Source organism: Clinocottus analis, unplaced genomic scaffold (assembly GCF_023055335.1).
Source record: "Clinocottus analis isolate CAN_PGR_092001 unplaced genomic scaffold, fCliAna1.0.p SCAF_17, whole genome shotgun sequence".
NCBI lineage: Eukaryota > Metazoa > Chordata > Actinopteri > Perciformes > Cottidae > Clinocottus > Clinocottus analis.
Genome location: NW_027175898.1, coordinates 10,471,947 through 10,484,497, shown reverse-complemented (window position 1 = coordinate 10,484,497; position 12,551 = coordinate 10,471,947). Strand labels below are relative to the sequence as shown.

General features: G+C 43.0%; 1 protein-coding gene across 2 annotated transcripts in view; it reads right to left on the bottom strand.

Annotated features, from left to right (window-relative positions):
- Nucleotides 1-762: 762 nt before the first annotated feature.
- Nucleotides 763-12,551, bottom strand: part of luzp1 (leucine zipper protein 1) — a 42,714-nt gene continuing 30,925 nt past the window's right edge. For both annotated transcript variants that reach the window (XM_068579792.1, XM_068579793.1), the window contains 2 exons: nt 7,545-7,829; nt 763-6,802 (listed from right to left, as the gene is read on the bottom strand). In XM_068579792.1, the coding sequence (XP_068435893.1) occupies nt 7,587-7,829 (243 nt within the window). In that variant the 3' untranslated portion in view covers nt 763-6,802; nt 7,545-7,586. The remainder of the gene's footprint in view (nt 6,803-7,544; nt 7,830-12,551) is intronic.

Genomic DNA, 12,551 nt, shown 5'->3' with positions numbered 1-12,551 from the left:
TATATTAACAGTTGAAAAATGGTGTGTACTATATGGTTTGATATCTTTGGAACTATTAGTCATTTTCAAATTCCAGAGCAGGACGTTTTGTCTATTAATAGTGGTTTTTAATAGACAAATGAAATGCAGCTGAGCAGCAGGAGTCACTTGTTCTCAACTAGAACATGTTGACAGTTTTGCTTTATGACTCCACCTGCACATTATGGCTATGCAGCAGAATTCAGCGCGTTCAGGCTTGTTCACTGGTGTCTTACAAAAACGGTTTTGGAAATGTTGAAAACTAACTGGCAGCTTGAAGCAAAAAAAAAAACAATCTGAGATGCAACAAGCTATACTGACGGACAGTGCAATACCTAGAGAATCAGAGGTTGCTTATTTGTCGCACGAAAAGTCTGATTCATCAGACTAGATTGTGTGGATTAGATTTACATTTCAGTTGCAGGGGCAGAATTGCTGGCTTTCATAAAGCGAGGCGTAGCTGTTTAAGAGAAAGTTGTGTGCGCTGACTTTGCATTCCACAACAGCTTGTGGTTTTCCTCTTTGTACCTGACCAAATTTGCTTCATCTGTCGGCCTGCATATTTTGAGTACCGTCAGCTGGTAAAACCAGAGAGCACACACACACACACACACACACACACACACAAACCTGCTGAGCTTGTTCAGCAGAATAGCATGAGATCAACATACATGGTTAGGTTTTACACACAATGAGCTGCGCACATACACATAGGTTCCGACATGGAGACGTGTTACAAACAAGTCGTTTTTTTTTCATTTTTATTGGAATACATATGGTCTGCTGTACAGTTGGCAGCTTCGAGAGACCTACATGCAGAGTGCGCCAGCCACAGTAAGGTTAAAACATGCACAATGTATTAAGTCTAAAACAGAAAAAAAAAGCCTCCCCACACAGTCCACCTGGCATTGCCGACACACTGAGAAGCAATATTAAACCATAAAAACCCATTTGATCTGATTTCATTACATACAGTTCTGTGTTTGACACCTCTGTCTGTCAGTCTCCTTCCTCTGCAAACAAAATGAACTTAAACAACAGCAATAAAAACAACAACAGTTGATTGTACGGGCCTGATATTATTGTATCTGTGCATGTATGTGTGTGTGTGTGTGTAAAAGAGATCCAGTTACATGTTTTTTCATTTTTTTTTTATAATTCCTATTATGTTTTTTGTGTGTGTGTCTGGGGCCAGCACGCTTCTTTCTTTGGCAGCACTTACACACGTACAGCACAGAAGATGTACGAACCCTGAATGTAAGAGCGAGGGAGAGCAGATCACTGACTGCTGTCTGATAAAAGCGGACCAACACATGGTGAACCACTCTGCACTGCCAACCTGCTCAGCACTGACGACACACACACACACACACACACACACACACACACACACACACACACACACACACACACACACACACACACACACACACACACACACACACACACACACACACACACACACACACACACACACCTCAGTCTTTAATGGCTATGACACAACCCTGGGCTCTCTCTCTCTCTCTCTCCCTTTCTCTGATCCGTGGTGTGCCATCGTGTCTCCAGGCCGTGAGAAATGTCTTGCATTAAAATAACAAACACAAAATACAGGAAGAAGTACTCTCCAGGAGTGTATTAATAAGGAAGATGCATTATCTTGCAAAAACAAATATCATTCTTAAAATCAAGATGGACAAATACTTAATATATTTCAATAATAAGGCCCACTTTACAAAATTACAAGTTTCCTTAAATAAAATCTATCCGATATAGCTTCCAAAATAAGACATCTTTTGTTTAACAAAGAAATCAGAACACAATTGATAGAAGAAAAAAAAAGAAAAAAGAAAAACCCTCAAATTGAATATGTCCCCTTCATGTCAGCATCTTAGAGACAGGGTGACCATCTGGAGAAGCGTTGGCACTGTCTCTAACTGTAAACTGTAAATACTGTGGAATGATTTTGGCACAATGTTAGAAGTCTGAGATGCAGGCATAACGGGACGCCATAGCTCAAAGATTATTCATTCACTGAGTGCACACCAATTTCCTTTCTTTAACTGGTGGGATGATTCTGAAATACTCTAATTTGGCTGGTGCAAAAATACATAACATATCTGACGGTGGTACATTCAGCAAACAGCTACTGAAACACAACTAAAACACAGTTCGTGGACAATTTTTTTGACAAAGGGGACTAAAGGGGCATTAGTCGTTTGAGGTCTTAAAGTTAAGTGCTGGTTAAGTGCAGATTATAGCCTACGCCACCCAATGACACCATGACCCCGGCTTCACAATGGAGGCTTTTGAGGACAAGGGCCTGCTCGCTGCCCGAGAGCCATTTCTGCCTTGCCACTCCAATCTCCACTAAGTACATTCTAGTCTACTTAATAAAAGGGAAAAAACAATGACTTGTAAATAACGGATGTTTATACTTACAACACCAGAGTTTAAGAGGATTTCTGTTAACTCTTTAGTTGGTATTTGAGCAGTGAAGCAGACTCTTTCTCTCTGCAGTTTAACCACTTCTTGTCCTTGTAGGAAGCTTCTCTCATGACATTCACAGCCATGTCTTAATATACTCTGCTCCAGGAGCAGCCATCATACCGATTCTCTCATTCAACAATGTTCTGCAAAACTGTCACCGATACCACCGTTTATAACCTGTAAAGTCTTCACTTAAGTCCCAGATGACCAGTCAGTACATTCCAGCATGTCAACACTGTACAAGCTCTTGCCGTTGGGAGCAGCGTAGAAGACCTCTGGCCGTGGATTGGAGCCCAAAACACAGATAGGTCAAAGCTTAAAGAGGTCTTCATCCCGGCACTCAGAGTCAAGCGAGATTCCAGTGGACGGAGTGGATGTACAGGTGGGTGTTAGTGTGCTTTGGGGCTTTTCAGGAAGAAAGGCATCACTCAAAGCAGAGGATGGAGTTTCAACTGCATTCTTTGAAGTCGCTCTCTGGGAGGGAAACCCTCCAACGTTTCATAAAAACCTACAGTTTCCAACAGCTGGGCTCTTCCTGGGACCCCTAGATTCAAAGTCGGGGCGGGTGGGGTTACAGGTTTAAAGAGCAGACGGCGAGAAAGGCTGGAGAATGAAAGTGAGGTTGCGCAGCATAGTTGTAGTAAGGACGGGTGAAACTGGAGTACTTATTTGTTGGGCGGAGGGAAACGGGTGACACATGGGGGGAGTCGGGGTAAGGCAGGATAAAGGTGGAGGAGGGCATTCGTGTCAGCACTTGCATCATCGAGTTGCTATGTACAGAAGTCCTGACCCACAGTGATGTCAGCCTCCAAAAAAGAAACGCTCTCCGGACCTGCATGTCACCTCTGACAAATGTGCACGTGTGTGTGTCAGTCGGCGCCTTCCTACTTGTGGATCTGCAGCAATTTACAGCACACCAGTTCACAGGTCGAGCTTCAAAACAAGAGGCCTTGCCGACATTAATAACAACACACGCCAATGGATGACCACACCACGCGTATCTTTGGCAGCATGAGCTCAGGCAGAACCGGACATTCGATACCATCGTCTGTTTTAATTATCCCTAAAGTGGACATCGCTGCCAAGCTGTCGGTCTTCCTCTCTCCTGTATTTAGAAGCCCTGAGTCAAGACATAGAGACAGGATTAGACGCAGCTCTGACCTCTGACCTTTCATCTACCCAGGGCGCTGCCCGTCACAGCCTGGTGACGGGCCCCTGGCCTTCAATAAAAGAACTCTGAGCCAACAACACACATCGCTGCTGTTTAGGTCTCGGCTTTCCCTTTAGGACATGAGAAGAAGGACGCAGAGAAACGGAGCAAGTACGAGAAACAGAGGCGAGAGAGACATTTCACAGCGAACGTACTAAAAAGGAAATTGAAATGATCGCGTTCCCTCTTGGTGAATGAGAAGTGTGGTCGAAGAAACAACAGAGAAAGACTATATGATCATCAAGTCTTGGCGCGGGCACGAGAAGCTCTGAACAGTTTGTCTGGGCTGTCTTTGCTCCGTCTTAAAGCCAGCAGTGGCCATGAAGTGGCCACATGGCAATCCTCTCTGAGGCTGCAACTCTGACAGACAAATCCAAACGACATAGCTTTTTGGGCGGTGCGGTCTATATTCTTTAAAAGGCTACTTTGAAGTTGGGTTCGAGACAAAAAAACTTGCTTTTTCCTCAGGGAACTTTGCTCTGACTTCCTCAGGGGGGAGTTTCCTCGATGAACCTCTTTTTACGCTTCAACCAAAATACTTTTACAACGTTCCATACAACAGTCCACGAGAGGAAAATATATAAAATGATAAAAGTCAACCTCGCAAATCAGTGTTGCATGTCATTCATATGCACAGCAAAACTAACGATTTGGTGCAAGTCTGAATTAGTTGGGATATTCTCTCTGACTATCTCAAGGCACAGATGAACATACTGTAGATATTTCTAGCAATAAGTAGATATTAGTGAAAATGTGCATTCTGAAGGTAAAGAAACATCCGAGTTAGGCGTTATCACTGATTTGTATGAAAAGCATGATGACTGACATTGTTACAAACATTGCATGGGGGACAGTTTATTCATTGCATATAATCTCCTGCTTGCATAAACAGTAAAGTGACAAAGCAGCGACAGACTGGGCTCCTGCCACCGGGCAGACCTCACAACAAAAGAACCTGTACATGTATGCAGACTAATAAATACGACAGCGAGATGGCGGCTGGTAGAAATACAGGAGAAGTGAGAAATGCACAGACGGAAACGGGCCGGCCCCAGCGGGGTCCGACTCGACACAGCATTGAAATCCGTAACAGCGGAGGAACCAGACGGAGCTTTTGAAAGTCCTTTAAGTTCTTCAACAGAATTCATGCGGCCCGAGTCGTCACAGCTATGGTTACAGGATCCTGTCAGATTGGGGCATCAAGCAATTGCTCATTCTCAGCTGCATTCAAATCGCAACATTCATATATTTTGTGGAAGGATCAACGCTTACACGCCTGTCATACTGCAATAAAAGTCGCGTGTCGGATCGTAGGTCCAGCAGGAGCCTGTTAGAAGTTGATATGCATCATTCACCTCAATGAAAACCCCTTATTGTCATTACTGGCCACTATTAAACTGGTTTATGGCACCCCTCCCCCCTTCTCATTGTTGCAGTGGCACCCTTCTATGAGAGATTGCTCCAACCTACCAACCACATGTTGATATTTTATAATGTAACAAAAATAATACACCTGTATATTAATAAGAAACAGAGATAAGCTGGGACAATTCGCACGGCGAACCCAGTCACACACAAGCTGAACTGTCAGCTCCCCGTGATTAGGAGTCTGGTTTCTTCCTATGACTGGCTGGCATGTCCACCAGTATTTACAGCAGCACTGAAGATGTCCGCCTTGCCAGGCTTGCTGGTTTATCCAAAGTCCAATGTCCAGTTAAAAGAGAAACTCCTCTTTGCTATGGCTCTCTGAAAATACATGAATGAGGACAATTGCAAGAGCTGTAAAACAAAGCACCATGGAAATTGTAGCATGGTTTGAGGTTACAAACACCCTCCCCGAATTATTATGTTTTCTACATGTGCATTGCATTTCATTGCGTGCAAACTACATGTTTTTTCTCTTGATATGGTTGAGCAAAAAGAGAAAGGGTAATGCGGAACAGGAAGCGAATTACAAAGAAGCTAAACAACTGGTGAAGATGGCAAAAAGTATAAATAAGGTCCTGGCCTTTCAGAATTCATGTGTGTGTGTGTGTGTGTGTGTGTGTGTGTGTGTGTGTGTGTGTGTGTGTGTGTGTGTGTGTGTGTGTGTGTGTGCGCGCGTGTGCGTGTGCGTGCGCACCTTATATGCAGCCAACCAGCAATCCTTTTGGCAGAGTACATGCTGAGTCACAATCTTTCAAGTGCTCTTCATTTATTACTGAGAAACATGCAAATGTTCACTTAACATTTAAGACCTTAAGTGAAATCCAGTTTGAGGCCAGTGGGTTAAAAATAAACTTTTTTTTTTTAAATTTTTTTTTTTTTTATTTTTTTAAACGTGCTCGTTTGTATGGTTTTGTGTATTTATGGGTGAAAAAAAAATCTAAAGAAAAATGCACATGTGGAATCAGCAAAGAGAATAATTCGCTTCCTGTTTTTGGTCACATTTAAAAGTTAAAGATCTAGTAGCTTGTGAAGAACTCTGCATGAAGATCCAGCCCTGTGAGATGAAGACTCATCTTAAACATCGTACTGCTGTTGACTGAAGATTGGGTTCTTTTAAATTTTCCGTGATAAAGAAAAGGTTGAATTTCTGACGCAGAAGCGACATATCCAGCTCCATCGAGGTCACAGTCAGGGTCCTCTGAGAAAGGTATTCTCAACGCTTGAGTCGTTCTTTTCCGATAAATCTCTTTAAACCCTCTCTAGGCGCAGGAAAATCCTCAGCCGTCCACAACATGCCAGCCTCTCCCTTGTCAAGTTTCGGGATTACACTATAATACATCCAACACAAGAAGCAGAAGAGGATACATGGGCTGGTGAGGCGACCTCCAAAAACACTGTACAGGCACTGTCTTTCCATTTATGCATCTTTTGGGACAGAGAGTTCCGGATAGAATGAGCTGTTCACGTCTCAGCACACACTCGGGGTCAGAGTAGGGATGTCAGGTTTGTGGTTTGTTGTACTGTGTGTGTGGCTGCAATGGCTAGTTTTCTTTTCTTTGCTATAAAAGCTGTAGATGTTGACTTTTGGAGATGGAAGCCTTTAGTTGACAAGAGACTGATGTTTGGCCCTCCTTGTGCCATGGAGAGCTTGATGGAGTGCTGTTAAGAGAAAAAAAAATGGAGAAAGGGCTTGCTTAATCCTTCATTATTTCAACAGAACTATTTATCTTCTTTTGACATGATTGCTCCACAATTTCCAAATCATTTCAGAGAAAGTGTGCCAGAAAGAACAATGTAGTTTGGTACTAATTAAGCTCAATAAATTAAATGTCCAGAAAACGTCAAGGGTTTAACTCGGATCTGAACATGTACAATGTGAAATGTGTTGATATACAAGTCAACATGTATGACAAAGTTTCTGAAAAGAAGTGAATGATGAATGAATATTAACTTGGGTTCAAAGGGAGCTTTTCTTTCAAGAAAAAGGTCCCCTAATTTGTGCTTAACGACATAATTATTCCCAGGAAACTGCTGAGGAGTCAGGAAAATATTTGGAATTATTAACAGTCCAGGATTTCTCTCTCACGCTAGCTCGCAGGTTTAGCTACGGCACAGTTCACCTGGGATCGCCTTGTTCATGGACCCTTCTGCAGGGTGGATGCTAACTGTTACATGCAGTGAAGCTGGGCCTTCCCACTGGGGGTCACTCTCCTCATTAAACCACTGCACTGCTGCGCTGTGAAATGTGCTACAGCAGTGTCAGGTCAACTTAATACAGCACAGTTTGATTAGAAACCCCATTAGGAGATGTGTCATCATTCCAACAGGGGTAATTAAGATTAAGTTTCCTTTAATTAATGAGTTTCAGGAGACAAAAGAAAAAGACCCCGTCCTCTCCTACCTGTCCTCTTGCTGCAGAAGTCCTGCTGAGACCCCAGCCGGTCTAATGATGCTCATAATGACGGTGATTCCATGGTCGGCTCACCACTCCACTCCTCCCTTCAGCTTTGGCCCCTGACCCTTGACCCTGAATGGACCACACCTCCCCTCTGGGGGGGACCCCCGCTGTCTTGGATGCCCGGTCATTAGAGCTTCCCAGGTGAGAAGAGTTGCTGCTGGGCATCTGCCGCCTCCAGGAGGCTGGACTGTGGCTCGGGTTTGGACTTGGCTCTGCGCTATCAGCAGCCTGAAAAGGTTAGAAAACTTGATAAAGAAAAGTTTTGTTCACTGTCGGAGTAGCAGCTGCAGCAAGTGTAAGACATTGATTGTATCTGACCCTGCGAATGCCAAACCAAACATCACAACAGAGGTCAATTCATTCAATCCCATATTCTGAAGTAGTGTTTCTTCGCTCTGGGATATTTGTTTGGGCGGCTTGGGGCCTTGTTTGGACTTTTGTATTATGTGGGCATTAAGTACATGCTGCTTATGTTAACTGGTGTGTGACAGGGAAAGACTGCCATGTGGACTTCTGCCAGGGGAAAAATCCCCAACCAAAAACCTCAAACATACCCCAAGCTGAGAGATTTATAATTTGGTGGGCTGACTAGAAAACAAATCCAACGTTACTAGTCTGTGGTAGCTACAGCGGCACGTCCCCTCTCATAACCTCAGTAACCCTGCTCTAAGAAAGCGAGAGTTCGATGACGATGCAGTTCCTGAAGCACACAGAAACAGCACCCCGCTCCTGTAATTTCAGCTTTAAAAAAGCACCATAATTAGTGACATTTGGTGGGTTGGAGTTGGCTTCTGATGCAGTTTTAGAATGCATGCTCACTAATTGGCTTTAATGGCGCCCTGCTGGACTGCCTTTCTCGGTCTCCAGGGGTAACAGACAGGAAATCAGTCACCAGCGAACCTTGCCAAGTAGGCGTGTTCAGTGTGGTCACTTCCTGCTCCAGTCAGCAAAGGGAGGAAACGGCAGAGTGGCATATTCTCCTTCTATGGTAAGCCACAGCTGCAAGACCGGGGCCTTTCACAAGGGTGCCATGTAATGCACTTCCAGTGTTCCTCCTACAAGCAACAGGAGGCTTGTGCATTGTTCAACATGCTGTCATGTCCTTAAAATAACAAAAGATAGAACAAAAGAGTACACCTGACAAGAAAGATTATTTTAAAGTTAAAAGAAAAAGCTAATGAATAATGTTCTATTCTTTTACAAGTCTTTCTAAGTTAAGCTAAGAAACTGCAGATTCATATTTACCGTAGAGATATACAGAGTGGTATCAATGTTCTTGTCCAACAGGTTTTCGAAAATGTAAACTATTCCCACAGACTATTCTCACACGGTGTTTTAGGCTATTTGCATATACATACTTTGATGACAAAAGGAGGCTCTTTGTTATAATGCTCAATACCGTTTCCAAGAGTTTACTTCTAAAAACCAAACACACACTGTGAGAAAACTCTTCTTTCTAATACAAAATGAAGGCCACAGATTTAGGAAGTAACACAAGTAGCGTGTCAGAGCATCTGCAGAAGAAATTATATCCCTACTTTAAATCTTTCTGCCCTTGGTCTCCCGCCCAATTTTAAAGGAATGGCGATGTCTTGCCAACCCAAACTCATAAATCACGTCTCCAGCAAGACAACACTCTTGACACTCCAGGTGAAATGTTTTAGAAAAAGGTAAAACAAAAAAAAAATGTGTGTTTGATTTTTCCTGGTGATGATCTGTTTATTGCTTATGATTTATAAAAGTCGTGCTTTTATAGCTTTTCATGGGGCATTTGCACAGTGTCAGTTGTCAGATGCTCTACAACTTGGAACATCCCACAGTCAAACTTCAGCTGCTGCACAGACTGTTATTCCAGAGGGATTTTTCTGCACGGGTCAGGTCAGGCAAATGGTGAATAGTAGACAAGCCCTTATCCCACACTTTACCTTGCTGCTGCTGGTTTTTGACTCAACAAAGGATGTTTTGGTATCTCGTTTATCGGCCATATCGGCCCCGCTGTCCTCAGCCAAACATAAGTTCACGGTTCATTCAAGTACAGGCTGAGGTTTCCTTCTGCTACAGCAGGGAAGAATCACTACAATAATGTTCTGCTCTGTACTCCGAAGTGTGGAGTGACTGTAACAGAAAGCAAGCACTCTCCATTTTAACACTGACCCGTAAGGTTTATTAATATCTTTACACATGTTTTGGACCAAGTCCGGGATGGTCAACTAACTTTGTGCCAGTCCATCCTTGGGTTGTCAAGATGTTAATGAATTAAATTCAACAATGTCAGTAGGCTTCATACTGTGAACGGTGTGAATGTCTGCATGAAATGGTTTGGCAATAATTGTTCTGGACATACCAGAGGCAACAGCCATTGATTTGCATCATGATGACAACAACGGTGACCCTTCATTAGCTGAAACGATGTCATTCTCTGTGCCATCGAGGTTCGAATAAATGGCATCCAAATAAATTATACATGAGGTTCACAAAAGAAAGCTAATCAATAAGCTATCAGTTTTCCCAGCTTGCTGCAGGGTGCTTAAGGGAGTGTCGTCTCCTCCTCAATGACTATTTATTGAGCGCTGATTTTCAGTCTGCAGTATAGTCACTGGGAAGGCCTTTGGTGTAAAACGACATGTAGAAGATATATTTGAATCTCGAGCAAAGATACACACATTTTTCTACCAATCTTTTTATACTGAAAGACAAATTAAGAGTAAATGACTCAAACTACAACATCATATCTCAACAGCTGCTATTTACATGCAGTCTGTAACTTTGGTCAATAAAGCTTTAGCCAAAGGAGTATTGACAGAACGGACGTAAATGATGACTACCTACATCCCCCTTCCATTAACGATGGATCCATTGATGGTGCCTCCATCTACAAACGTGGACACAAACCTCTTCTATCAACCTTTGACACAGCAATCATAAACTAATCCCAACCTCCAACTGTTCTAACTACAGCTGGATGTATCCAACCCTCATGGGACTGGATGCTGTTCAGACAGCTGAAATGTTCTTAATATCCAAACCATAATGATCGGCTGTGCTCCATAACATGCTTTGAATACCAATTATAAATTGAAGTATGTTTTTTTGCTTATAGAAATTTTTTCTTGCAGTTCGTCCATTAAATATTAAGATAAACACAGTTTACTGTACCGTAGTGTCAACTAAGCGAGTTTGGAAAATTCCCATAACGCAGTGCATAACTGAGAAAAAAAAGGCAGTTCATCAGGTCACTGCTGATTTACCACTTTTACCATTTATTTACCATTTATCAGAGACAGGACAGGGACTCGAGGCTTTTGGATAACCAGGGCTATCAAGGATGAGTGACGTGGGACGGGGTCAGAAAGAGAGCAGGAGACTGAAGTGAGAAAAGAATAAGTGGTCGCCCTACTGAAAAAGCGCTGCAGTGAAGGCCATGCAGTGAAGGCCATTGATGAGGGAACTGACCCTGACAGAACTTCTCAAATACATGACTTGAAGCCACTTTGCTGGTGTCAGGGGTTGGATGACATTAAATAGGTGGGCGGGGAGGCGTCAGACAAAACAAAGCTCGCTGCCCCCTCCTGATCTTTCTAGTCTATATCAGCGTTGAAGGGAGGCGTTAAGGGTCGAGCCTTGTTAGACAGATTTCATTGAGCCGGTTGCAGCTACTAAGAGTCCCTGTAGGCAATTACAGCTCTAACATCATGTTTACACTGCACGACTTTGGAGGGAAACACCACAAGGACCCTGAAGTCTGGTCCATATCATTTTTAATACGCAACTTCTATAAAAAAAAAAAGATCCTAAAAGTAATAGCCAAACTTTAGGCTTCAGAATGGCAATCCACAAGCCAATGGGTGATGTCACGAGGACTATGTCCACTTCTTATAAACAGTCTGTGGGTATACAGTGGGATCTTATCATGCATAGAATATTGCCTGTAGAATATCTGTAACATCTACAGGCAATCTCTGTGTGCCGTACGTGTATATGTGTAATACAAATAAAGTTTACATTAAGATAAAGCAAATGTGAGCAAACATGATGGATGAGACAGCAGACATTTTGCACGTCTGTGTTGGTCTCCTTGGTAACACAGTTTATTTATCGGGGAAAACAGAGATTTTACCCAAGAAAAGCCGAGTGCCCAGCATAGTTTGTCAAACTGACAGACTGATGTTATTGTAGCCATGGAACCCACACAGTAAGCAGTACTGTTGCCATTTGACAATATAATATACACTAAGAGACAAGTAAGTTAATAGCCCATTAGTAGTTTTCACCTCATCTTTCTAAAGACTTGAATGAACAGTCACACTTCATTAATTAAATTGTAACTATGCACACAATCTTACATGAAACTAGTGGGCTTAATCTGTCTCTGTAAAATGTATTGTTTACAACACATTTCCACAAAAGTGTTGAAGTCACATGGCAGGTTGCGATTACGTTACATTTCCCTCATACTGAAAGAAGACCAGAAGCCCAAAATATAAGCTCTTACAGCGGCAGGTGAAAGATTCATAATGTTGATAATTACACCAACACACATTAATCCAATACGTGCACTAAGTGGGCGTGATTACCATTCCTTTTCAGTAATGTTTGTGTAGATTAGCCCGGCAGGGGCACAGACTGTTGTGGCACGTTTAAATGAAAGCTATTTTCTTCTCCTTGTGGTTTTCCTAACCCTCTTTTCCCCCTGTTGAGGTCTTTTTCATTTCCATCCTCCCTCTTTTTTTTGTCCCACCCTTTTCTCTTTGTGCTTACTGGGGCAGCAGGAGTGGGGCCTACAGAACTGCTGTGCTAAGCTTGAAGTCGCAGAGCCTGGCGTCAGGGAAAAATACAAGCTGAGCTCTCATGCAAAGTGGACACACCGGGAGCTCTGCGCTGCGGTTGTACTTTCTCAACTTTTATCTGCAAGACGACCGCGCACGGATAAGGCCTTCACCTGCGCAGCAC